This window comes from Chlorocebus sabaeus, chromosome 4, assembly GCF_047675955.1.
Source record: "Chlorocebus sabaeus isolate Y175 chromosome 4, mChlSab1.0.hap1, whole genome shotgun sequence".
Lineage (NCBI taxonomy): Eukaryota > Metazoa > Chordata > Mammalia > Primates > Cercopithecidae > Chlorocebus > Chlorocebus sabaeus.
In genome coordinates this window covers 18,662,740-18,690,653 of record NC_132907.1, presented here as the reverse complement: position 1 = coordinate 18,690,653, position 27,914 = coordinate 18,662,740, and the positions used below count along the sequence as shown (strand labels likewise).

General features: G+C 39.3%; 1 protein-coding gene across 5 annotated transcripts in view; it reads right to left on the bottom strand.

Moving 5' to 3' along the window:
• AP3B1 (adaptor related protein complex 3 subunit beta 1) overlaps positions 1-14,538 on the bottom strand; it is a 306,137-nt gene extending 291,599 nt beyond the window's left edge. For 2 of the 5 annotated variants that reach the window (XM_007976129.3, XM_037982127.2), the window contains exon 1: positions 14,264-14,504. In XM_007976129.3, coding sequence (XP_007974320.2) covers positions 14,264-14,391 — 128 coding nt within the window. In that variant the 5' untranslated portion in view covers positions 14,392-14,504. Of the gene's footprint in view, positions 1-14,263 lie in introns of all 5 variants that reach the window. The other 3 variants (XM_007976120.2, XM_007976134.3, XM_007976123.3) reach the window with 3 other exon arrangements.
• Positions 14,539-27,914: the final 13,376 nt, after the last annotated feature.

The following is a 27,914-nucleotide window of genomic DNA, read 5'->3' as shown; positions in this document are numbered from 1 at the left end:
TTTAAATGCATTTAGTGCAAATAATTGAGCCAACAGTGGCTTGGGTTAGGTGGGCCCCGGAGACCTACAGAGAATGGGATTAACGAAGAGAGAAAAGCAGCTCCTAAGTCTAGGAAAAACGTGGTTTTGAACAGACAGAATTTAGCCTTGATTCTACCGTCAATGTTCAGTAGGCAGGACAGAAAACAGGATTAGAACATTAAGGAAGACCAGTGGGGACTTACAAGTTCTTGAGGCATATGGAGAGAATGCCAGAAAATCATAGAAAATAAAAGTACTATATAAATATAAGGTATTATTGGGCCAGGCGCAGTGGCTCACGCCTGTAATCCCAGCACTTTGGGAGGTTGAGGTGGATGGATCACAAGGTCAGAAGATCAAGACCATCTTGGCTAACACAATGAAACCCCGTCTCTACTAAAAATATAAAAAATTAGCCAGGCAGGGTGGTGGGCACCTGTACTCCCAGCTACTTGGGAGGCTGAGGCAGGAGAATGGTGTGAACCCGGGAGGCGGAGCTTGCAGTGAGCCGAGATCGCACCACTGTACTCCAGCCTGGGCGACACAGCAAGACTCGGTCTCAAAAAATAAAAAGTAAACAAATATATATATATATATATAGTATTATTATTATTACAATTATAATGCTGGTTTGTATCCCCCACACCAAGAACAAAGGTTACACTGAGTAGCCACTTAATATGTTTGACAATTATGGAGATGGTGGTATGGAAGTGGCAGCGACAAATGACAAAATTAACTGTTCTTGTCTCCAACAATTACCTAGGCATATTTATTTATGTCCTGTCCTGTCCCCCACCTTTAAGGGGGTTTGGGGCAGTCAACTATTTATAACATAGAGTGAGACTGCAAAATCTTAAAGGGGAAAAGGAAAAAAATTAGAAAGAAGCAAAGATAAGGTAAATACCCAAATACATGCAGCAAAGTTCTATATACTTGCTAGTTGCAGGTCATAAAGTTTCCTCTAAGTTTTCTAGCAGCTACAGTGTAAAGGAATAGGAGAGAGGAGAAAACAGGGGTTTATTTAATGGGTACAGAGTTTCAGTGGTGCAGAATAAAAGGGTTCTGGAGAGGGATGGTGGTAATAATTGCCTAACAATATGAATATATTTAATGCCACTGAACTGTGCACTTAACAATGGTTAGGTTGCTTGATATCTTGTCAAATAGGAGAAAAAATGGTTAGGATGATAAAGTTATTCAGGTGTATTTTACCATAATTAAAAATAAAATAAAGAAACTAAAAGAAAAAAAAAGCTCCTTAGGCTCCATGTCTCCCTGTAATAATCATCCTTTCTCCACCTGAAAGCCAAAGTTTTTCAGAGAAGTGATCTTCTTTCACTCACTTCTCACCCATCCACCAATCCACTGCCATCTGACTTCCACACTCAACATCCCTTGACACTGCTGTCACCACCACCAAGGTCACCAACAACTGCCTTATCACCAAACTGCCGTACCATTTTACTTGATTCCACACCAGTAGCTGGCACTGCTGACAACTTAGCCCCTCCTCTTTTTATTTCTGTTAAAGCAAAACATACATAAGCCTGTCTTCTTTTAGGAAAAACAAGAAATAGGCTGCTTCTTCAAGAACAGCTTCAAAGCCATAGGATACAAAAGAAGATTGAAAATTTTTTTTAAAAAAAAGTTTAAAACAAATACACTTTTTACTCCCTTGTACTATAATCATTGTTCCCAAATCCTTGATAATCACACAGAAGAATTACTTAGTGCTTATTAATTTCATGTATTTTTATGTGGTGCATATTAAAGGCACTTTGTATTAGGCTGGTGCAAAAGTAATAGAGGTTTTTGCCATTAAAAGTAAATATATTTAGTTGTTTCAAACACTTGTGAAATACAATTCAGAAAAACTGAAGTTTGATGAAAATTTAAAAATTAAAAACAAAGCAATGGTTAATGTGAAAATTAACAATAATTCTAAAAGTATAACAGCTTTAAAAAAGTACATTGTATTAAAAATAAAACAAGCCAGGCATGGTAGCTCTGCCTGTACTCCTAGCACTTTGGGAGGCCGAGGCAGGAGGATGGCTTGAGCCCAGGAGTTCAAGACCAGCGTGGGCAACACAGTAAGACTCTGTCTCTACCAAAAAAAAAAAAAAAGATAGGCATGGTGATACATGTCTGCAGTCCCAGCTATTCAGAAGGCTGACGCAGGAGGATCACTTGTGCCCAAGAGTAAGATATGCTAGGGTCACTGCACTCCAGCTTGGGGCACAGAAAGAGACTGTCTCTCTTAAAATCAAAAAACAAAAATGAAAAAAAAAACTTTAAAAGACTTTAATAGTGCTACAATGATAATCATAATTACTACGTTTATTATGTACCAAGCACTATTTATATATGTTAAATCTTTTAATCCTCACAACTACTCAATGAGTGTAGGTACATTATCATCCTCATCCCCATTTTACAGATAAGAAAACCAAGGGCAGAGAGTTGTAAAATAATCTGTCCAAGTACCACTTACTAACTCTGTGCCACATTTTCACACCCATGAGTAGTTCCAGAGTGAGTGTGTCTAACCATCACACCACACTCTCTCAACAAACCACACAATAAACCATTTATCTGCCATCTTCCTCCTAAAGAAGTAGGAAGTACGTTTCACCCTTTCCTTACACCTTAAACACAATTTAAAAACTTAAACAATCAACTTTCATGGTTTCCCCAAACTGAATTCTCCCTTCTTAGTTTTCTAAGTAAGTTTCAATTCTCCTACTCTCTTCAATGTAGACTTTACTAAGATTCCTCGCTGGCCTTCCCCTCACATGCCACACACACACTTTCCACTCAACAGCTCCAACTACAATGTCCTCAACTAATGACTCCCAAATCTACGTCACCAGCCCAGGTATCTGTCCTGAATACCTTATCTATCTATCTAACCGCTCAATGAATGCCTATCAATTCAAATTCAGCAGATCCAAAATGGACCTCAACAAGTTCCCTCCTCACTCCAAACTTACTCTATCCATCCGTGTTTCCAGTATCACAGAATTCTAGCATCATTCACATACTTGTCCAGTCCAAAAACACTGGTGCAGCCAATGTGATCTTTTTTAAAAAATAAATCGCTTTATGTTGCTCCTATACTTTAGCACTCCTTAGTGTGCAAACCTTCATGATAAAATCCAAATTTCTGAGCATGGTATGCAAAACTCTTCATAATACAGACTCTGATTACTTCCTAACCATCTTTCATCAGTCAGTCCCTCATTTCCTCCCAACTACGTGCTCTCGCCATACTGAATTGTTTCCTGTTCCCTAAGTAAGCCATAAATCCTTGCCTCTAAACCAGCAGTATCCAACAGAATGTTCTGTGATAACAGAAATAATCACTTATCTGCATTAACCAATATAGTAACTGCTAGCTACATCACATACATGAAATGTGGCTAGAGTGGCTGAGAAACTGAATTTTTTAATTAAATTAAATTTAAATAGCTACTTTTGGCTAGTGGCTACCATATTGAACATTACAGCTCTAAACCTAGGTATATGCTATTCTTTCTGCCTGGTATACACAGGTATGTGTGGAAAGTCCTCATCAGTGCTACTATCTAACATCATTAGTATTCATTCTTTTGCAAGGTTATTCTATTTATGTAGTTAATAATTAATAAGGTCCATTCTATATAAGATACTATTTAAATCCTTTAGAGGAGCTAGCTACATAACCTCATTTGTATACCTTAGTTGTTTACTTTCCTAATAGCTAATAGATAGTAGTTTAACTACAATTTGTCCTAAAAGGACTATCATTTTAAGAAATGACCAGGCTCCATGCATTGGTAAATGAAACAAGTAAATTATAATGTCATATTATAAAAGCATATAGCTTTGCTCTAAAAACATATGATATACACACACATACATATAAATATATATGTAAAAGAAAAAAGGCTAAAAGATTATACTATATTAACCAATTTCTTCTGGATGTTGAAATTAGGGTTATTTTTCAGCTAACCTGTATCTGCTAAGTTTTCTAGAAGGAAAAGGGGTATCAGCAATTCTCCAGCAATTTTCCTTCTCTCTACTGCATCATCTATTTTTCCTCCTCTACATCAGTTGGTTCCATCAGCAAACAAGATAATACAGTTTATCCTACCTTAAAGAAAAATTCCTTAACATAACATTCCTCTCCAAGTGCTGCTCCATTTCTCTGCTCCTCTATACTTAAAAACATACTAACGGCCAGGTGCGGCGGCTCATGCCTGTAATCCCAACACTTTGGGAGGCCGCGGCGGGCGGTTCACGAGGTCAGGAAATCGAGACCATCCTGGCTAACACGGTGAAAGCCCATCTCTAATAAAAATACAAAAAAATTAGCCAGCCGTGATGGCGGGCGCCTGTAGTCCCAGCTACTCAGGAGGCTGAGGCAGGAGATTGGTGTGAATCCGGGAGGCGGAGCTTGCAGTAAGCAGAGATCGCACCACTGCACTTCAGCCTGGGCGACAGAGCAAGACTCCGTCTCAAAAAACAATAATAATAATAACCGTACCAATTACAATTCTTCTTCTCCCTTCTCTCTTAAGCCCACTCATGAGGTTTTCAGCCCCACCAGTGCACCTAAACTGCTTGTCAAGGTCACCAAAGTCCTGCCCAGTGACAAATCCAAAACTCCCTTCTCAGTAATCATCTTACTTGGCCTGTGTGCATTATTTGACACAATTACTCCAGGAATGTCCCAGGACTGACTGACTCTGACCTCCTTCTACACTCACTTCCTCGGTGTCTCATCCAATCCCATGATACCTGATGACACCCAAATTTATACTTCTAGCCTGACTCCTCCTCTAAGCTCCAGACTCTGATTTCCAACTGCCTATTTAGTATCTCCACATGGATGCCTAATCGCATCTCAAACTTAACATGCACAGGCTCTTGGTCCCCTTCCCTCTTTAAAAAAAAAAAAAAAACTTCTCTTTGCACAATATTCTTCATTTTAGTTGACAGCTATTCCAAACTATCAGCAAATCTCATTGGCTCTACCTTTCAAATATATCCATAACTTACCCACTTCTCTCCACTACCACCAATCTGATCACCTTCTCTTGCCTGAATTACTGTAACAGTCTCCTTGCTGGTCTCCTCGCCTCAAATCTGCAGTCTACTTCTAGTTCAAGAGGCAAAATGTCCCTTTAAAGGGTAAACAATCATTTCACCCCTCTGCTCAAAATTCTCCAAATGGCATCCCTTCTCACTCAGAGTGAAATCAAAGACCTTACAATGATTTTTCAAGGCCCTACACAATCAGGTCTTCATCTTCCACTCTGCCCCTTATCTCTCTGCCCTCATATTTTACTAATTAATTTCCCCCACATCCTTCTTGACCACATTCTCAACCTAGGCTTTAAAAAACTTGCAGAAACCCCATTCCAAGAATAAAGTTGGGTGATGCCTAGCTCTGCCAACCTATGATTTTGGAAACACCCTACTATGGTTTCAATGTGTCCCCTCCAAAATTCAGATGTTCAAACTTAATGGCCAATGTGATGGCATTAAGAGGTGGGGCCTTTAAGATTTAGTCATGAGGGCTCCTCCCTTCATGAATGAGATTCAGGTCCTTGCAAAAGAGGCTTCACAGTCTTACATCCTCTCGCCCTTCCACCTTCTGCCCAGTGAGGACACAGCATTACTCCCCTCCAGAGGATGCAGCAACAAAGGGCCATCTTAGAAGCAAAGAGCAGCCCTCACCAGGAAACTAAACCTGCCTGTGACTCAATCTTGGATTTCCTGGCCTCCAAAAATGTGAGAAATAAAATACTGTTCTTTACAAATTACCCAGTGTCAGGTTTTTTGTTATAGCAGCACAAAACAGAGACAGGGCCTTATTCGTTCTTCTCTCATTTGTCCAGCTACCATGCCAACTCACTCAGCTGAATTAAGGACACTAGACTTCTAATCAGGTTGGTTCCTATCAGCAATATAAATAATCAGTCCATCAATAAACAGATATTGGCTATAAACTGTTCACTTTTGTAGATCTATTAAGTCTTTCCAGCTGATATGCTAAATAAGCCTTCTCTAAATACACGAACCAACGTTATTCATAATAATATGAAATAGAGGAAAATAATTTCCTTCTTGATTATTCCACTTTAAGCTCTTCATTTTAAATTTTGAATTTGGACTGCAGGCAATTTGTTTTTGTCAGTAGTTCATTTATATACACAAGTGCAATACTGTCAAATTATTTCACTATAATACATTTGTCATTCTATGGGCATTTATAACTTTTCATGCAGCAAAAAAGAACATTTCAACCAACCATCTGTCTGCCTTTTTCGTGTGCTTTAATCATTCAGCTCTGGTAATGTTGTTCCAAATACTAAATATTTTTTTAAATAACATAAAATCTCACATCTTATGATTTAAGGGTAAAGTTTGAAATTTAATTTTCAGATTTTTCTCCTCAAATTTTACCAGATCACTGATTTTAAAAGTAACATATCCTACTGTCAAGAAAGAATATTTTCTTGAATATTTATTAAGACAAAATGTAAAAGTCAGAACTGACTCTCCTTCAAGGAGATATGCAAGCAAAGCAAAATAAGATCAAAGGTTTTATTATCTGTTGGAAAGTAAGACTCTGTTTACAGGCAGTATTTCATCAAATTTCTATTCAATGTAGTAAAATCTTATTTAATTTGAAATATATTTCAGGAATTAAATTATATCATAAATGGAACCCCACTGCACCACTGAAATGACAATCCTTAATTTGAATAGTTGGCCCTTTGTAAAACTAATGGTCTTATCTTTATGAAGACAAAAACAACTAGTTTAGCTGCTAGGAATGCACTACAGATAGTAGTATACAGTTTCTTCTTTTGTTTTTAGTCACCTTGGAACAAATGCTGAAATTTACTTTAGTGAAAAATCAATAGAATACTAAAATTTCCTAATAACTTAATGTACCCCTTGTTTAAAAAAAAAAAAAAGTAGGATCCAGTTTACATATATAGCAAGCAAATATGTTAACAGCTCTAGCACCAGATCTAATGACCATAAATTTCAATTAGCTAAACATAATTAACAAGACAGGTCAGTTATCAAAACTGGAATTATTAGAACGCAAGGTATTTAAATCTTCAGAACTTAAAGATGATCAGATGTATAACAGTATTGCTAAAAAAAAAATCATGACTGAAGCACATTTTCATAGCAGCAACCCTGAACTCCTGAGCACAAGAGAAAGGAATTTACAATGAGGAAGAAGCCCGTGCCTCTTCATGTCATGCTTATGACTCAGGGCACCAACATTTTCAACATCTCAAACTAAAATGTCCTTAACATTTCAAAATTCCAGCATTCCTATTTTCTTCGGTAAATCACTGTTTACACAAACAAAGGCTTATAACAAAAAATTTTCAAAAGGTATGTCACACTGAAAAGTTGAATTACACAATTTAACATTAATTGTATATTTGAATTACTGACGGTTAGTTCACATTAACCTTATGTCTCCAAATAAAGTCTAAGTTTCTTAAAAACAAGATAAAGATCTTATAATTCTTATGTATTTTTATGGTGAAAACAGAGGAATGAACCATACATATGAAATGATCCAAGATCTGGAGGTAAAGATGCCTTTGAAGACTGGGATAAAGACTAAATAAAAATCCTGATTGTAAAGTTCATTCCATACCTACATGACAATTCCCAGTCAGTTAACTCTAACCACATCAAAGACCCAAGCAATCCCATGGAGAAAATGGTTGTTCTGAACCTACACACAATTAGCTCCAGGGTGATGCTGTAATACAAAACAATGGAAATACCAGATGAAGATTTCCTTCTGCATAGGGTCCACTGAATCAGTCGTGCTTCATTTTTTAACAACACTGGCTAATGAAAGAGCAAATGTTAATGGAATCTAAATCACTGAATTGAGTAAAAGGATCTGAAAATATTTTATTAAGCAAAATTACGAGCCAAACACTTTGCTAGGCACCTTCACACAAATCATAGTCTTTAATATGAGCAGAATGTGTGAATGATTTATCTATATAAATATTTAAGAAATATGCACTGAGCAACTACATAAACTGAAAATACAAAATGAGATAAAGGTTTAAATGAGAAATACTAGGATAAGCAAAACGAAAGTGGAGCAAGCTCTAAACAACTAGACCATGAAGAAAATGTTAAATGAAAAAAAAACCCAAAAATATGATACAGACACTAGTTAAATTAAGTATTAATAAAAAATGGACTTAAACACAAGTAAGTTTAGAACCCCATAAACACAATGACTTCTTGAGGTATGTCAAATATAATGTGTTACTATTAATAAAATTGTATTTTTAATAAGGTATATTCAATAACATCACTCTAAGTAAATGAATCTCACTCAGCTGCATTTCTATATGCCTTCCTGAAAGACACAAAAAGTAGTGGAGATAAAGTCAGAGTTGCTATAATTGCATACAAACCACAGACACATGTAATCTTCCTACTGGACTCTCCTGAGAATCACTGATATTAAAGGTTAAGAAGGAATATGATAGAGTTTTCATGTTTGATATTATAAAGTTGACAATGAGTAAAATTTAAGTAAAAAAATAAGTCAGGCTTTATTGATGCAATCCAAATACACTGAGTTATATTACTGACTACAGGAAAGTATGCAGTCCTTTGCTTGGATCTAAATTAGCTCTTTGAATCTAAACAAATGAAAAGCCCACCCCAATTTCAACAGGGAGTAAAAATGCTACCTTTCAAGGTGTTCGGGAGGTACTGCATTGCTAAGTTACTGGCCGCTAAAGTCACCTTTCAATTGTTAAACCAAAGGCCTCCTTTCAGCCTTCATTCTATTTGTCCTTACTTTACAAGTCCTGACAGAGCCGAACATTTCCTTCTTTTAATTTTCCTGTTAGCATCTTTTTTTTTACACCTTCCTGAGGTTTCCCATCCCTGTGAGCTCTGTCTCTTTTTCTAGTTCTTCCATTCATACTTTATATCCTGGTGTCCCCTGGGTTTTGTCTAAACTGCCTTCTCGTCTCACAAGAAGTCTTCCCTGGGTGATTTCATCCATTCCCATACTTTACTGCCTACTATTCAAAATTGTGATGTCTAAATAGCCATCTCATCTGAACATGCTTTTTCTTTTGCAAATCTTCTGATTTCTACATACTCTGCTTAGCTAAAGAATCCATCTTTCCTCCACCTGGCAAAAACCTCAGGCTTCAAGATCTAAAATGTCACTACCTCAGTGAAGTCTTCACCAACTTTCCCAAATACTGTTAGTTAATACCCTAGTTTAGAAATCACTTTGAAGTACACCATCTTATGAGATCCTCAAAAAAGAGGCAAGTATTATCACATCCTGTCTAGAAATGAGGAAACCGAGGTTTGAAGAGATCAGCAACTTGAACAAGGAAGCACCACTACAAGTGGAAAACATCAACTTAAATCCAGGTCTTCTGACTCTGGGCCCAGTGTTTTTTAGTTTTTTTCCCCATTTTTATTTATAGAGACAAGGTCTCACTATGTTGCCCAGGCTGGTCTAGAACTCCTGGGTTCAAGCAATCCTCCTGCCTGGGCCTCCCAAAATGCTAAGATTACAGGCAGGGGCCACCACTCCCAGCCTCATGTTCTTTCTAATACACCATGATGCTCTTAAAAGAAAAGAGATTTATAACTTTAGTAGCTTTACTATTGTAATTAAGAAAAATTAACTAGTCTTGTCTGTTTGTTTCTAGAAATTAATTCCTAATTAAATGTTTAATCCAGTAATAATTAAAATTATTTTTAATTATACGCACACATACCCAAATTGGTTAAGATAAAAGAAGTCTGTTTTTTTAAATGAAGAAAAATAACTTAGAAAAAAACAGAAACAATAGAAGTTGAGAACATTTTGAAAAGAAGGAAGGGGCCAGGCACAGTGGTGCACACCTGTAATTCCAGCACTTTGGGAGGATGAGGCAGGCGGATTGCTTGAGCCCAGGAGTTCAAGACTAGCCTGGGCAACATGGCAAGACCCAATCTCTACAATAAATACAAACATTAGCTGGGCATGGTGGCATGCACCTGTAGTCTGAGCCACTCAGAAGCCTAAGGTGGGAAGGATCACTTGAGCCCGGGAGGTTGAGGATGCAGTGAGCCATGATTGCACCACTGCACTCCAGCCTAGGCAACATAGTAAGACATGTCTCAAAAAATAAAAAATGAGAGTACAAAAATAAGTTCTTTACATTTTAAATAAAGAAATTAAAAATCTTGAAGCAAATAATCTAATACACAGGCCTTTTTAGTTAATAAATGAGGTATAGGATCTACTTTCATAAAGTCATCTAATTCTGGTTCTGTTTGAAGGGAGGAGAGGATAAATAATACTGACAAATAAGATTAAATTCATAAAACAAAAATCTAATACTATGACTAGGAAGTACCTAGGCATCATTGAGATGGTTAGTGAAGGATCAGAGAACACAGAGCTCTAGGCCAAGAAGCCAAAGAGCACAACAGTAGAGGGAGTTGCAGCTGAAACATTACCATTTTGCAGCCATTGAGGAAGACAGGTTCAGGAGATTGATCAATAGTTGTTAAATGTAGAACTGGTCAATTTAAAAAAGAACAAGACATCTGCATGGTCTCAGTGTCTCCCCACAGATAATTTGAAAAAAAAAAAAAATAGAAATGATACAATAGAGAAACTGGACAACCCTGTGACTAGGAAAATTAACATCATGAAGATGGACACCCTACGCCTCCAAATGTAATAGTTTGAGAAGCACGCATCACCTATGGTAGTATTCCGGCCAAGGATACATAACCTGAATCTAAACATGAGGAAACACCAACAAACCCAAAAATTGATTAACATAAAATAAAATAATAGGCTTGCAATCCTTAGATATGTCAAGGTTGTGAAAGACAAAAAAGGCTAAAGAACTACTCCAGATTAAAGAAGACTAAAGAGACATGGCAACTAAATTAAATATATTATCTTGGACTGGATCTTATACTTGAGGAAAAAAATTCTTGGGAAAAAAGAAAACACCTTTATTGGAACAAACGATAAAATTAGATTACATACTATAGATTGTACAGACATTAAATTTCCTGAATCCATCAACACTGTAAGTTGCGTAAGAGACTATCTTTGTTCTTAAAAGTTACACATTGAGATTTTAAGTGTAAAAGAACATGATGTAGGGGCCGGGCGTGGTGGCTCACGCCTGTAATCCCAGCACTTTGGGAGGCCGAGGCGGGCAGATCACAAGGTCAGCAGATCGAGACCATCCTGGTTAACACGGTGAAACCCCGTCTCTTCTAAAAATACAAAAAATTAGCCGGGCGTGGTGGCGGGCGCCTGTAGTACCAGCTACTCGGGAGGCTGAGGCAGGAGAATGGGGTGAACCTGGGAGGCAGAGGTTGCAGTGAGCCGAGATCGCACCACTACACTCCAGCCTGGGGGACAGAGCGAGACTCATCTCAAAAAAAAAAAAAAAAAAAAAAAGAACATGATGTGTACAACCGAGTCTCCAATGGTTCAGAAGACACATAACATGAATACGCATATGTGCCTGAATATGCATGGAGAGGGTGAGTGACAGAGACAGTAAGCAAGCAATGTAGCAATTTTTTAAATTGGTAAATCTGCAAAAGGGTTGCTCTCAGTGCTATTGTTGCAACTTTTTTGTAAACTTGAAACTATTGCATCAGAGTAAACCATTAAAAACCAGAGCTGAGGAACAGGGTGAGCTTCAAGTTTTTTACATAAATTTTGTCATTCGATTTTTTTAAAAGGTAAGTAATATTACAGTTTTATAAATGAGAAAATGTGGACTCAAGAGAGATTTAATGGCCATTTCCAGAACAGGGGTCTCCTTGTTTCTGTACAATTCCATTAGATTGTAGGTCAACAGCCAAATGTTTCTAATCTCTGGAAGCTTCTCTGGTGGTACTACTTAGAGCTATTTAAAGTTTTAAAGCATTCGTGAGTTGTATGCGCTCACTAATAAAAATACCATACATTTCATCAAGTAGTAAGTAGCACATCTAAACTTTTAGAGAGAATGGGCTCTAATATTAGAGCCTCTGAGTTCAAATTCAGGCAGTGCAATGTTCTAGCTTTGCCGCCTTTCCCAAGTTAACGATCACGCTCCAATTTCCTCACGTGTAAAGTGGGAGCAGCTGGTAATAACCTGCAGGGTTGTTAAGAAAACTGAATAAGATAATAAATGTAAAGTGGTGTCACAAATAATAAATATCTTTTGGGGAACATAATTCAACCATGGTTATTTGCATATATTACATACCACCTCTAATCAATTAGCTACTTTTATTTTAAATTCAACCTATTAGGTCACCTCAAGAGCACTGGTCACAGAGTCAATGGCCATAAGTTTTTTGGGTTTTTTTTCCAAATCAGGTCAAAATTTGACAAAAATCTTTTTCCTTTTTTTTTTCTTTTTTTGAGACGGAGTCTCACTCTGTCACCCACTAAAGTTAGAGTGCTGTGGCGCGATCTCAGCTCACTGCAGCTTCCACCTCCCAGGTTCAAGCGATTCTCCTGCCTCAGCCTCCAGCTGGGATTACAAGCACGAGCCACCACGCCCGGCTAATTTTTGTATTTTTAGTAGAGACGGGGTTTCACCATGTTGGCCAGGCTGGTATCGACCTCCTGGCCTCAAGTGATCCGCCCGCCTTGGCCTCCCAAAGTGCTGAGATTACAGCCAAGAGCTGCGGTGCCTGGCCCCAAATCTGACAAAAATCTAAGAGAAAAGCCGGAAAGAGGAGAGTAGCCGAAACAAGCAAAGTGATTGCGATGGGTTTAGGAAGGTGATCTGGCGTGCTAAACGGCGTTTCCGGAGAAATCCGAAAACTATTGCTTTACAGAAGTATACTAAAGAGCTGCCCTGGGTCTGGAAACCCCTTAAGGGATCAAAATGGATGCAATGGGTATCCTTCTCCAATGACACCCCTTACGGGGTGTTCACAAACCATAAAAGTAAATTAATTTGCAAAACAGATTGATGCCAATTTACAGGTTAATTCAGTCTAAACATTTTGCTAACAGTAAAGGCAACAAGCTCTGTACTTGCTCTAGAACAATGCATCACCAAATGCATATAATGAAAAATTATATGAAATGAAAATGAAAAGTTACCTTACTTTTAAACTTTTCTAACCTGGGAAAAAGGAAACGAAAATATTGTATCGTACGTACTATCTATATGATTTTGATCCTCAATACAGCCAAACTGTAATCCCAATTTCAAGTAGTAGCACTTTCTAGACTACCCAATATTGTTAGTAACGTTTAATTTAAATTTTAATTATACCCTCTAACATATCTGCAAAGCTACCAGCACAGCTATTCTACCTTAATTTAGCATGAATTTAGCGACAGACTATTATGTGACCATATTGCTTACTAATGAAAGATTTAAAATAAGAGAAACGTAAAAATGATAATTCTGGTAAATTTAACCACTACCACCACCCCAATACCACCATCCCACCCCCCAAACAAACAACTTGGGATTTCTTTCTATTTCTCGGTGATACTTTTTACAAAACGAAGTGTACCTTGTTTAACATTCGTTTTTAAACTTCACATTATTAATTTGTAAAAGTTTAGGATTTGTTCACAGTAACACTCTTAAAATATTTTCTATTCATATGCTTATTTTGGATTGGTGTTTTTGTCTGTAGTGCAAAGGATATAATCCAAGAACACCGATACTGGTATAAACCAGTTTGTCCATTCGAACAGCCTAAACCCACCTCTCTCCTCCTACACTCCGGGGTCACAAAATAACTTCCCACAAAGCAACACTCGCACTCTCACCTTGACCAAAACACTCGTTTCACCCTAATCAGGGAATGTATCAAAGTCTGATCCGGCGAACGGTAAATAAACTTAGAAGACTATGCTCAAAATTCAGACTCCTGAGCCCAGACCAAGTCCAATTCAATCAGTGTCTTCAGGGGTGGGATCTAAGCTCACCAAGCGGTTGCCTTTTCACTAAAGTTTGAAAACTACTAGAGACCCCTACACACACACGCCCCAAACTCCCCCAACTCCCACCACCGCCAACCAACCCCACCCACCCACCCGTGGGACACGTTACCGCCCAGCTCTGCTCAGATCTCAGGGCGACCCCGCTCCACTCCAGGGAACCCACCCGGCGCCCACTCCTCCGAGTCCCCAGCTCCTCCCTCCCATCCCCATACCCCAAACCTTTCTCCTCACTTCTTCAAATCGCTGCTAAAGAGGCCGAAGGCCCCCGAGGGGGAAATGGTTGAGGTCGCCTCCTGACCCAGCTCCGTCGCCTCCCCTCCTCCGGACTGCTCATTGTAAGAAAAACTGTTGCTGGACATTGCCGCGGTGCTGGCGGGTGCGGGGTTGGTCCTGCCGGGGGTTCTCTCCGAAAGGTTCCAGTCCGGAGGGCACGGAACAAAACTAGTTCTCGTACCGAGGAGCGCGCGCAGGCGCTTCCGGACTCGTCACGGCTCCCTGAGCCGACCTGGCAGTCCACCCCCTGCGCATGCGCAGTGTGCGGGAAGACAGGATACCACCCGGGCCGTCCAGGCCTGCGCGGACTTCCCTGCTCCGGGCTTTAGAGGTAGCTGAGCGGCTGCGAGCCTGGCTGCGGAAAGGGAGGCAGCGGGTGGCGAACTGCCAGGCTACCGGCCCTGAGGGGTGTCATTGGAGAAGGATACCCATTGCATCCATTTTGATCCCTTAAGGGGTTTCCAGACCCAGGGCAGCTCTCTAGTATACTTCTGTAAAGCAATAGTTTTCGGATTTCTCCGGAAACGCCGTTTAGCACGCCAGATCACCTTCCTAAACCCATCGCGATCACTTTGCTTGTTTCGGCTACTCTCCTCTTTCCGGCTTTGCCTTACTTTCATATCCACCCGAAACAACTTTTCTCCCAGACTTTAAGGAGGCCTCTCCCAACGATGGTTTGGAGGATCCGCACAGAAGCGACCATTCCATCCTTGCAACGAAAATCTTGGAGACAGACCGGCGGGGTGGCTCACGCTAGTAGGGCACTTCGGGAAGCTGAGGCGGGCGGATCACTTGAGGCCAGGAGTTCGAGACCAGCCTTGGCAACATAGCGAGACCCTGTCTCTGCAAAAAATATAAAAATTAGCCGGCGTGGTGGCTCGCGCCTGTGGTCCCAGCTACTGAGCCTGAGGTGGGAGGTTCACTCAAACCCAGGAGGAGGGGGTAGCGATGAGTTGAGATCTCGCCTTTGCACTCCAGCCTGGGCGACAGAGCGAGACCCTGTCTCAAAAAAATGAAAAAGAACAGAAAACATCTTGGGACCACCAGTTCCAGTTTAGAGCTGAAGTGGTGCGTCCTACTGGCGTCTAGCTACCAAAAATAAAATGAACCACCTTGCGCGCCAGGCGCAGCTGTCATCTGACACTTCTTCATGTGTCCTGTCGCCGTCGTGTCACTCACTAATATGCACTAGGGAGCCTAGGCGGGATGCTTGCCTGGCCCCAGAGTAGCTCTCTCCGGGTGCTGGCACCCGGAGTGACTTCCCCCAGCCCGCCTTCTCGGTTGGGTTTCAGAGCCTTCCCTCTCTTCTCCCCAGTGCCTCCCGTCCAGGTAGGCGTTAACTCCCAAAGCCTTGGCGGCCAGGTACTGAAACTGTCAAGGGATTCTACCAGGTGGAACGCGAACGTGGAGACCGGCAGCCTCTGGGAAGGCGGTGGGGCGTTTTCAAGGATCAAAGTATGATCTCCAAGTTTCAAAAGGTCAGACTGTCACTGTGGAAGCACGCACGAGCGTGGCTCTGGGTGGGAGAAGAAGGAATGTCCTCCAAACGTCATCGTCTGGTTAAATTTTGGCAGGTTTTTAATTCGACTGTTAGGATACTGCTCCAGAGATCCAATGATGATCACCTAAAATGTGTTTGTCAATATTAATGATGTTAATTAATAAAATTTCATCTACAACTGACTATTGTTGATGAAGATGAGGATGATCATAGATAACTATATATTATTATATAATCCTTAATATATACCACAAACTATTCTAAGTAATTTTATATATATTAATAGTAAAAAGAGTTAGGCTTTGGTTACTTTATTTGTAAAAGGAGAACATTGATATACACATAGCCTAGAAAATATCTGACACATACCTGATTATAGAATTTCTTGGTTTTAGAGTATGTGCACTTTTACCAGATATCCTAAATTTTTTTCCAGCATACTTTTAGCAGTGTGTAATCTTCTTTCTTCCCATTCTCACAAACGTTTAGCTTTCTAAAAATGTTTTATTGTCATCAATATGATATGAAGGAATATTATTTGTATGGTAATTAATTTTCATTTTCATGGTCATAATGAACTTGAGAATATTTTATGTGGTTACTCCATTTGCATTTTATTTCCTGGGAATTGCATATGAACCTATTTATCCACTTTTACACTGAGTAGTTTTTCTGATGGACTTGAAGAGTTCTTTGTCCTTGAGTCTGTTATTTTTAATTAACTGCTTGATTTTACTTTGTAATATTTTTATTTTTTCACACAGACTCAGGTAGGAGACTGACCTACAATATTGGGGTTTTGGGGTTTGGGGGTTTGTTTTTTGCAGTTTTGTTTTGTTTTTACATTGTCCTTGAATGGTGTGGATATTAAGAATATCTATTCTTCAAAAAACAGGTATAGGTAACTTTTTCTCTGGAATATTACATATAAGATACAGAGCATATATTCCTGGATGAAATAGATAAAACTTTCTTTTTATCACTAAAAAAAAAAAAAAAAAATGAGAGCATTGACAAGAAGGGGCTTGAGGCCCTTACTGCCTTAAAATTCTAAGACTGTATATTCTTACAGAACGATAAAAAATAATAACTCCATGGGCTGTGGTCTAGCATTCGCTTATCTCTAGAATTGAAAAATCTTTTATATAGCCATGAAGCTTTCTGACAGAGGAAAAAAATCACACTTCCAACCAGAAGAAACATTAACAGAACTAGAAGATTACTACTCTCTGACACCTGTTACCAAGCCAAACCAGATTTTCTGTTTCCTTCTAGCATATGTAGTGTCTTGTATTACTGCCAAATAAGTTGGGTTTTTTTTTTTCAAAAACTATTTTCCCCCTAATACTTAACAAAACCTTTATCAAATTTTCTGTTTCCGTTTCTGTTCATCTAACCCTCATGATATAGGTGTTAAATGTGGTGTATATATTTTCAAGCTTTTTTCTCTAAGCGTAGAAAAATAAATGATAGATGTGCATATTTCTCCAAATACCCGTTAAAACCATAATATCATTCTGCATCTTACTACATCTCACTGTTTTAAAGATCTACATAGTATTTCCTTTCATAGGTGCATCTTTATTTATTTAATCAATAGCCTGCTGATACACATGTAAATTGTTTCCAATTTTGGACTATTATAACAACTTTGTCAATGCATGTCTTTGCACCATGCCACCACTATTCCCTTTAGTTAAGATTCCAAAAGTCCAATAGCTAGAACAAATGATATGTGCAATTGAAATTTTAGTAGATTTAGCCAAATTTCTAACCTGAAAAGAGAATACCAACACTTTCACCAATATTATTCCGTTTAACACACCCTTTCCAGCAATGTATATTATAAATCTTTTTAATGTTTGCTAATCTGATTGGTAATAATAATAAAATCTTTACTGTCATTTACACTTGCATCTCATTTATTCTAAGTAAAGAGACAGTAAAATTTATAGTCCAAATAGGAAGTTTTCTTTTTGTTTCTTTTTGTTTGTTTGTTTGTTTGTTTGAGACAAGTTTTGCTCTTGTTGCCCAGGCTGGAGTATCATGGCGTGATCTCAGCTCACTGAAACCTCCATCTCCTGGGATCAAGTGATTCCCCTGCCTTGGTCTCCCAAGTAGCTGGGATTACAGGCATGCGCTGCCATGCCCAGCTAATTTTATACTTTTTAGTAGAAATGGAGTTTCACCATGTTATTCAGTCTGGTCTCGAACTTCTGACCTCAAGTGATCCACCCTCCTCAGCATCCCAAAGTGCTGGGATTACAGACGTAAGCCACCACACCCAGCCCCAAATAGGAAGTTTTCGAGACAAAAAGTGATATTAGTCATAATTTGACTGGACAAATACATGTAAACCAGGACTCTGCCAGGGAAATAGGTATATATGGTTACCGTAAATATAACAGATTTAAAGCACACATCAAATGGCTATTTGAATTTTTCTTCTATTAATTTTGCACATTTGTCACTTGCTTATTTTTAAGTGGATCTTTTATCTTATTGATTTGCAGGCATACTTTATAGATACTGAATGTTAACATTTTCTCATTATTATCTAGAATGTGTTACAAAAATCGATTCAAGGCCGGGCACCATGGCTCACACCTGTAATCCCAGCACTTTGGGAGGCCAAGGTGGGCGGATCACTTGAGGTCGGGAGTTCAAGACAGCCTGGTCAACATGGTGAAACCCCATCTCTACTAAAAATACAAAAATTAGCCTGGTGTAGTGGTACATGCTTGTAATCCCAGCTACTGGGGAGGCTGAGGCAGGAGAATTGCTCGAACCTGGGAGGCGGAGGTTGCAGTGAGCCGAGATGGTGCCATTGCACTCCAGCCTGGGCAAAGAAGCGAGACTCTGTCTCAAAAAAAAAGAAAAATTGTTTCAAAAGTTGTAGGAAACCTGAATAAACTAAATAACTATAGAAGAGAATTGGAAACGTTGCCAAAAATCTACCACCAAAAAGGGACTAGACTAATATAGTTCTATTGGCCTATAAGGAGTTTCCTATTTCTGTTATTTTAAACTGTTTTTAAACTTTAGCAAAGAAAAAGACAAAACACTTCCAAATTCATTTTGTAGGTCTGATTTTATTAAATACAAAAAAGAACAATAGACTATTTAAATACTAAACAAATGTTAAATGAAAAACATAAAATAATACAATAGGTTTTGTTATATGATAAAAGAATGAACATTAATAAACTTATAATGATAGATTTGTAAATCATTTAATAATATTTTATCGGCACTTCTGATTTAAAGAAAAAATTAATAATCCAGAAATAAGAGTAAATATTCTTATTATTATTACGTATATGTAAATAGGTATTGATATAGTTTGGCTCTGTGTCCCCATCGAAATCTCATCTCAAATTTTAAACTCCATAAACCCCATAATTTCCAAGTGTCTTGGGAGGGATCTGGTAGGAGGCCACTGGATCATGGAAGTGGTTTCCCCTATGCTGTTCTCATGATAATGAGTGAGTTCTCATGAGGTCTGATGGTTTTATAAGGGGCTCTTCCCCCTTCTCTCTCCTGCCACCTTGTGAAGAAGGTGTCTTCTTCCCCCTCCACCATGATTGTAAGTTCCCTGAGGCCTCCCAAGCCACAGTCTCAGAACTGTGAGTCAATTAAACCTCTTTTCTTTATAAATTACCCAGTCTAGGGTAGTATGTGTGAAAACAGTACAGTAAATTGGTACCAGTAGAGTGGGGTACTGCTGTAAAAACAACCTGAAAAATGTGGAAGCAACTTTGAATCTGGGTAACAGGTAGAGGTTGGAACAATTTGGAGGGCTCAGAAGAAGACAGGAAGATATGGGAAAGTTTGGAACTTCCTACAGATTTGTCAAATGGTTTTGACCAAAATGCTGATAGTGATATGGACTATGAAGTCCAGGGTGAAGTGGTCTCAGATGTAGATAAGTAACTATATTAGTCTGTTCTCATGCTGCTAATAAAAACATACCTGAAACTGGGTAATTTATAAAGAAAAGATGTTTAATGAACTCACAGTTCCACATAGCTTGAGAGGCATCACATTCATGGCAGAAGATGAAGGAAGAGCAAAAGGACATCTTACATGGTAGTAGACAAAAGGAAGCTTCTGCAGGGGAACTCCCCCTTATAAAACCATCAGATCTCTTGAGATTTATTCACTATCACCACAACAGCACAGGAAAAACCTGCCCCCATGATTCAATTACCTCCCACTGGGTCCCTCCCACAACACATGGGGATTATTATAATTCAAGGTGAGATTTGGGTGGAGACACAGAGCCAAACCACATCAGGAATTTATTGGAAACTGGAGCAAAAGTCACTCTTACTATGCTTTAGCAAAGAGACCAGCGGCATTCTGCCCCTGCCATAGAGATGTGTGAAACTTTGAACTTGAGAGAGATGATTAGGGTAACTGGCAGAAGAAATTTCTAAGCAGCAAAGTGTTCAAGAAGTGACAGAATGTTAAAATTTGGAAAATTTGCAGCCTCACCGTGTGGTAAAAAAGAAAAACCAATTTTCTGGGGAATAATTCAAGCTACTGCAGAAATTTGCGTAAGTAACAAGGGGCCAAAATGTTAATTGTTAAGACACTGTGGAAAATGTTTCCAGGGCATGTCAGAGGTCTTCACGGCAGCTCCTCCCATCACAGGCTGTGAGGCCTAGGAGGAAAAAATGGCCCCACTGCTCTGTGAAGCTTCAGGACTTGGTGCCCTGCTTCCCAGCCACTCCAGCTCTAGCCATGGTTAAAAGGGGCCCAGGTACAGTTTGGGCTGTTTCTTCAAAGGAAGTAAGCCCCAAGCCTTGACAGCTTCCATGTGGTGTTGGGCTTGTGGGTGCACAGAAGTCAAGAATTGAGGCTTTGGAACCTCTGCCTAGACTTCAGAGGATGTATGGAAATGCTTGAATGTCTATACAGAAGTCTGCTGCAGAGGCAGAGCCCTCATGGAGAACTTCAGCTAGGGCAGTACAGAAGGGAAATGTGGGGTTGGAACCTACACACAGAGTACCCACTGGGGCACTGCCTAGTGGAGCTGTGAGAAGACAGCTATCATCCTCCAGACCCCAGAATGATAGATCCACCTACAGCTTGCACTGTGCACCTGGAAAAGCTGCAGGCACTCAATGGCAGTTGATGAAAGAGCTTCCCAAGGCCATGGGAACACAACCCTTGCATCAGCATGCCCTGGATGTGAGACTTGGAGTCAGAGGAGATTATTTTAGAGCTTTAAGATTTAATGGCTGCCCCCACTGAATGTCGAACTCACATGGGGCCTCTAGTCCCTTTGTTTTTTATTTTACGGGCTCATAGGCAGAAGGAACTTGCCTTGTCTCAGGTAAGACTTTGGACTTGGACTTTTGAGTTAATGCTGAAATGAGTTAAGACTTTAGTGAACTCTCAGGAAGGCATGATCGGTTTGAAATGTAAAAAAGACATAAGATTTGGGAAGGGTCAGGGCTGCAATGATATGGTTTGGCTCTGTGTCCCCACCCAAATCTCATCTTGAATTGTAATCCCCATAATCTGCATGTGTCGAGAGAGGGACCTGGTGAGAGGTGATTGGACCATTGGGGTGGTTTCCTCCATGCTGTTCTCATGGTAGTGAGTGAGTTCTCACAATATCTGATGGTTTTATAAAGGGCTCTTCCTCCTTCCCTGTCTCTCTCTCTCTCTCTTTCTCTCTCTCCTGCCACCTTGTGAATAAGGTGCCTGCTTCCCCTTCAGCCATGATTGTAAGCTTCCTGAGGCCTCACCACCCATACAGAACTGTGAGTCACTTAAACCTCTTTTCTTTATAAATTACCCAGTCTCAGGTAGTGTCTTTGTAGCAGTGTGAAAATGAACTAATACAGGTATAGATAAATAGATAGATTATGTTAAAATACCTCCACAAAATATACAAAGTAAAACACGCATCATATTTAATAGTGAAACATCAAAGGCATTCCAATTAAAGTCAGAAAAAAGGTAAATATGCCTATTAACACCACCATCATTTAACACTGTTCTGTAGATTCCAACTAATGCAATAAAACAAGAAAAACAAATAAGAAAAATAAACAGTAAAAAGGAGAAAAGATTATAATATTTATAAATGATATTATCCCACTAGAAAATCTGAGAGACATTAAGTGGATTCAGCAGAGTGGTCAAATTCAAAATCCAATAGTGTTCCTACATGCCAATAGCATCTAATTAGAAATGTAACTTCTGCCAGGTGCGGTGGCTCATGCCTGTAATCCCAGCACTTTGGAAGGCCAAGGTGGGTGGATCACTTGAGGTCAGAAGTTCAAGACTAACCTGGCCAACATGGTAAAACCCCATCTCTACTAAAGTACTAAAATTAGCTGGGTGGTTGTGGCACATTCCTGTAATCCCAGCTACTCAGGAGGCTGAGGCAGGAGAATCGCTTGAGCCTGGGAGGTGGAGGCTGCAGTGAGCCAAGATCATGCCACTGCACTCCAGTCTGAGCGACAGAGTGAAACCCTGTCTCAAGAAAAAAAAAGGAATGTAACTTCAAGAAGACCTTGTTCCACATAGCAATAAAGAAGTAAGCCTTAAGAAATCAACCTTAAAAAATATACAAGTCCTAAGTGATAAAAATACAAAATTTTATCGAAGGGTTAGGGGTTGGGGTAGAGACCTAAAAGGGAGTCTATGTTTCTGAATAAAAATATTTGAATGAATCTAGATATTTAATGCAGTTTCAATCAAAATTCAAAATGTTTTACTAGGCCAATTGATGCTAAAGTTCATCTAGAAGAATAAATGCAGCTGAAAGTAAGAAATTTTTTGGAAAAAAAAAAGAATATTGGACTCACCCTACCACTCATTTAAATATACTATAAAATTGTTGTTTAAAAGTCTGATATTGACCCAAGAGTAAATAAATTGACTGGTAACATAGAATAGAAACAGACTCAGTTATATGTGGGCATTGACGTTATGAAAAAGTTAATATTCCTGACCTGTTAGGAAATAATGTAGTATACAATAAATGGTACTGGGACAATTAGTTAACTGTGTGGCAAAAATTGGGTTCCATCTCTGTGTTAATTTCCCATTACTGCTGCTACAAATTACCACAAACTAGACAGTTTGAAACAACGTAAGTTTATTCCTACAGTTCTGGAGCCCAGAGGCTGGAAATCAAGGAACACAGTCTAACATATGGGCAGGACCCTCCCTCCAGAAGCTCTAGGGGGAAATTCTTCCTTGCCCTTTCTAGCTTTTAGGGCTGCATTTCTTGCACTCCTTGGCTCCAGGCCCCTTCCTCCATCTCCAGGGCAGCAGCATAACATCTTCAAGTTTCTCTCTCTGCTCTGTCTTCACATGGCCTCTTCCTCTTCTTTGTCAAATCTCCTTCTGCCTTCCTCTTTTAAGGACACTTGTGATGACATTTAAGGCCCACCCAGTTAACCCAGGATAATCTCCCCATCTCAGCACCCATAACTAAATTGTATCTGTAAAGTCACTTTTGCCACATAAAGTAACATTCACATTTTTCAGGGATTAGAATTTGGACATATTTGGGAGCCATTATTCAGCCTACTGTAATCTCTAGCCCACACAACGCCTAAAATAAATCCCAGATTGATTAAAGATAAACTACAAAAACTGGATTTTTTTTTTTACTTTTATTTTAAGGTCAGTGGTGCCAGTGCAGGTTCGTTACACAGGTAAACTTGTGTCATGGGAGTTTGTTGTACAGATTATTTCAATCACTCAGGTATTAAGCCTAGTATCTATTAGTTATTTAGCTATTTTTCCTGATCCTCTCCCTCTTCCCACCCTCCATCCTCCAAAAGGCCCCAGTGTGTGTTGTTCCCCTTTCTGTGTCCATGTGTTCTCAAAAAACTGATCGAATTTTAGGAAAATGTTTTCCTGACTGAGGAGTCTCACGGTTGAGAAATGGAGAGAGCCTTTCAGCATAAATCTAGGCAAGAAACAATTTTAAAAATTTGTAAACCAGAGAGTATGATATGAATACCTAGTTTTATTGCCTTTCAATTAGGAAATTCATCTTATGTTTTTTATTTTATTTACTTATTTATTTATTTGAGACAGGGTCTCATTCTGTCACCCAGGCTGGAGTGCAGTGGCATGATCATAGCTCTCCTAATCCTCCCATCTCAGCCTACTGAATAGTTGGGACCACAGGTGCACACCACCATGCCTGGCTATTTTTTTTTTTTTTAATTTTTTGATAGAGACAAGGTTTCACTTTGTTGGCTGGGCTGGTCTCAAATTCCTGGGCTCAAGTGATTCTCCCACCTAAGCCTCCCAAAGTGCTGGGATTACAGGTGTGAGCCACCACTCTCAGATTTCTTATGTTTTTTAATAGAATTTAAATTTAACAAGGTTATTGAAGACATGAGGTTCAAATTTCACAAGTAATTTCTAAATGTTCATTTGCATGTATAATAAGGAATAAAGTTACCCCTATTTTAAAAAAAACATTTAAATTAGGATTATGGAGAAAAGAATAACATGATGTCTAATAAATAAGAGTTTCCACTTACTGCATTTTTAAAAATTTTCAAGCGCCAAGTGGGGTAATTTACATGCACTTACCATGGTTCCTTCATGGTTCCTTCAGATTCCATCGATCTGGTCCTTGTTTATATCTCTTAACTTAATTGTAGAACCACTCTTCCTAGCTTACACACCCCTTATACTCCAGGCAATCTGGCCTTTCTGTTCTTTGATCCACCGACCTTATTTTGACCTAAGAGACCTTACTGGCTGGGCTCTTCTGAAGGACCTAGCCTTTTGAAGACCTATTGGTGGATCTTCCAAAAGGTTGGTTCCTTGAGCTTTGTTCAGGCTTTATTCTATTGAGGTTTTGTCTCAAATATCACCTCTTGAGAGAGATCTCTCACCATCCAGTCTAATGTGGCTCTTCCATCTGATCCCCAAACCCCTGGTTACGTAATTGATTTAAACAGCTGATCTGTTTAGCTAGCTATGCATTGCTCTGTGATACATATCACTCTGGAAGCTTTGTACTGGGTTACATGGGACAATTTTCCCAGGTAGACTCTGAAGTTTCTCTTACCAAATGCACATGAGTTGTCATGCCCTGCTGTTTAGAGAAATTCCATGATTTATTATTTTGGAACATGAAGAATTCTTCTCATTGAATATACGCAATCCTCCAATTTACTAAACATTTGGGGATTTTCACACTTAAGGCTTTCCAAAACAGTACACACCTATAAACTTGTGCCTTGAAAATGCTATGACTGGCAAGGCGCGATGGCTCATGCCTATAATCCTAGCACTTTGGGAGGCCGAGGTGGGTGGATCATCTGAGGTCAGGAGTTTGAGACCAGCCTGGTCAACATGCTGAAATATCGTCTCTACTAAAAAAATAAAAATTAATTGGGCGTGGTGGCAGGTGCCTGTAATCCCAGCTCCTCAGGAGGGCTGAGGCAGGAGAACCACTTGAACCTGGGAGGCAGAGGTTGCAGCCAAGATCACACCATTACACAACTGAGTGAAAGCACGAAACTGAAAAATCTCAAAAAAACTCAAAAAAAAAAAAAAAAAAGAAAAGAAAAAAGAAAGATAAAAAGAAAATGCTTCATTTTCATTATTATATTTTATAGTAAAATTACTCTGGAAAAAGGCGATGCGATCAACCCTACCTGAGATAATAGCTAACATTTATTTGAAATGATTTAGGAATGCAGAGAAACCATATCACTAAATATCACAAAGGAAACATTTTAGGCCTTATTTTACTTAAGAATTTTAGGTGACCTTAATCTCAGAGGCAAAGGCTTAAGTTATACCAAATGGCCAGGCACAGTGGCTCACGCTTGTAGTCACAGCACTTTGGGAGACTGAGGTGGGTGGATTGCTTGAGCCCAGAAGTTCAAGACCAGTCTGGGCTACATGGTGAAACCCCATCTCTACAAAAACTACAAGTATTAGCCGGGTGTGATGGTGCATGCTTGTAGTCCCAGCTACCTGGGAGGCTGAGGTGTGAGGATCATCTGAGTCCAAGAGGTCAAGGCTGCAGTGAACCAAGATCACACCACTGCACTCCAGCCTGGTTGACAGAGCGAGACTCTGTCTCAAAAAGAAAAAAAAAGAAGTTAGGTGAAATGATCTTGTTATACTTTTCCTCATATTCCTAATACATTGAATATTTTTATTCATCCACAGGTTTTTTAAGAAGTTTAAATATCTAGGTAATATACTCATAGTGAAGCAGAGTTGGCCCTCCACATCCAAGCCTTCCACATACACAGATTCAACCAAGAGCAGATCAAAAGTATTCAGAAAACATTTAAAAAAAAAAAAGCAATAAAACATGACATACATCTAAAAATATAGGCTGGGTGTGGTGGCTCATGCCCGTAATCCCAGCACTTTGGGAGGCCGAGGCGGGCAGATCACCTGAGGTTGGGAGTTCGAGACCAGCCTGACCAACATGGAGAAACCCTATCTCTACTAAAAATACAAATTTAGCTGGGTATAGTGGCGCATGCCTGTAATCACAGCTACTCGGGAAGCTGAGGCAGAAGAATGGCTTGAACCCAGGAGGCAGAGGTTGCAGTGAGCCAAGATTGGCCATTGCACTCCAGCCTGGGCAACAAGAGCAAAACTCCATCTCAAAAAATAAAATAAAATAATAATAACAATATAGTATAACAATTACTTACATATCATTTACATTGTATTAGGAATTATCAGTAATCTAGAGATGATTTAATAGGAGGGTGCGTGTACATTATATACAGATATGACACCATTTTTTTTTTTTTTTTCAGACAGCGTCTCTGTCTCCCAGGCTGGAGTGCAGTGGCGTGTTCTCGGCTCACTGCAACTTCCCGTTGTTTTCTTAGAACCTCTGAGTCTCAGAAAGGTTAAGAGTTGGCCTGCCCTTATACATCTAAGTAGTGATAAACACATCTCACTAGTGATAAAACCTCCCAGAATATTGCTCCAGCTAGATATAAACTTCCTCCCTCTATGTTAAAAAAAAAACCTACAGACTTGTCCTTAATGTTGAAATTACAGGATCAGCCTCCTAACAGGGCCTAAAACTACTCTCTACATGTCAGGGCTCTGCAATTATACTTATATGCAGACAGGAACCTGAGTATTTTATTAAGTTAGTCAACAAATACGTAAGGATTTTGCCCTAAACATGGCAGAAGCCAGAGGCCATGCAGGTCTACAAACTGAGGAAAACCCAGGCCTCGTCCTCAGAGAGATTATAATAATAGAAGACTATAAAAGAGGAGATATTCCTGGCCGTGAAAATGTACAACACTACAACCCACGGCAGAAACGGTGAAAATGTTTCATGGCAATGAATTTTTCAAAGATTCAGTTTTCATTTTTTATGAATTATATTACATTTCAAAAATTATTCACTCACATCTCACTGCTGTGGTTCAATTATTTCACTACATGTGAGACACTGTTCTAAGTGCATGGTAAGTAGCAACTCATTTGCGCCTCAAAACAATCTTGCGGGGTAGTTGCTGTTGGCATCCTTATTTCACAGATGAAAAAACTAAGGAACTGAGCTTGAAAAATTTGTCCAAGTTTACACAGCTAATAATTAGCAGAGCTGGTATTTGAATCTACAGAGTCAGTCTCCAGGGTCCAAACTTTTAATTATTCTGCTATAGCGCCTATATATCTTGGAAGTTGTACCATATCGACATATAAAAACTTATTTGTTTTTAAAGCTGCAAAGTATTCCATTGTATGACAATATTATAATTCATTAAAATATCTCCTAATGACAAACCTTTTATTTGCTTCTTTTCTTTTCTTTTTTTTTCTTTTTTTTTTGAGACAGTGTCTTGCTGTGCTGCCCAGCCTGGAGTGCAGTGGAATGATCATGGCTCATTAAAGCCTTGACTTTCCAGGCTCAAGCAATCCTCCCACCTCTGCATCCCCAGTAGCTGGGATGCACATCACTGCATCCAGCTAAGTTTTGTATTTTTCATAGAGACAGGGTTTCCGTCTTAAAAAAAAAAAAAAGAAATCGCATCTTTTGGGACAAGATGAAGTTCTTGCAGGTCTTGAAGCATGGACTACAACAGATTATGGCCACAGTAACCTCTACAGCTCTCT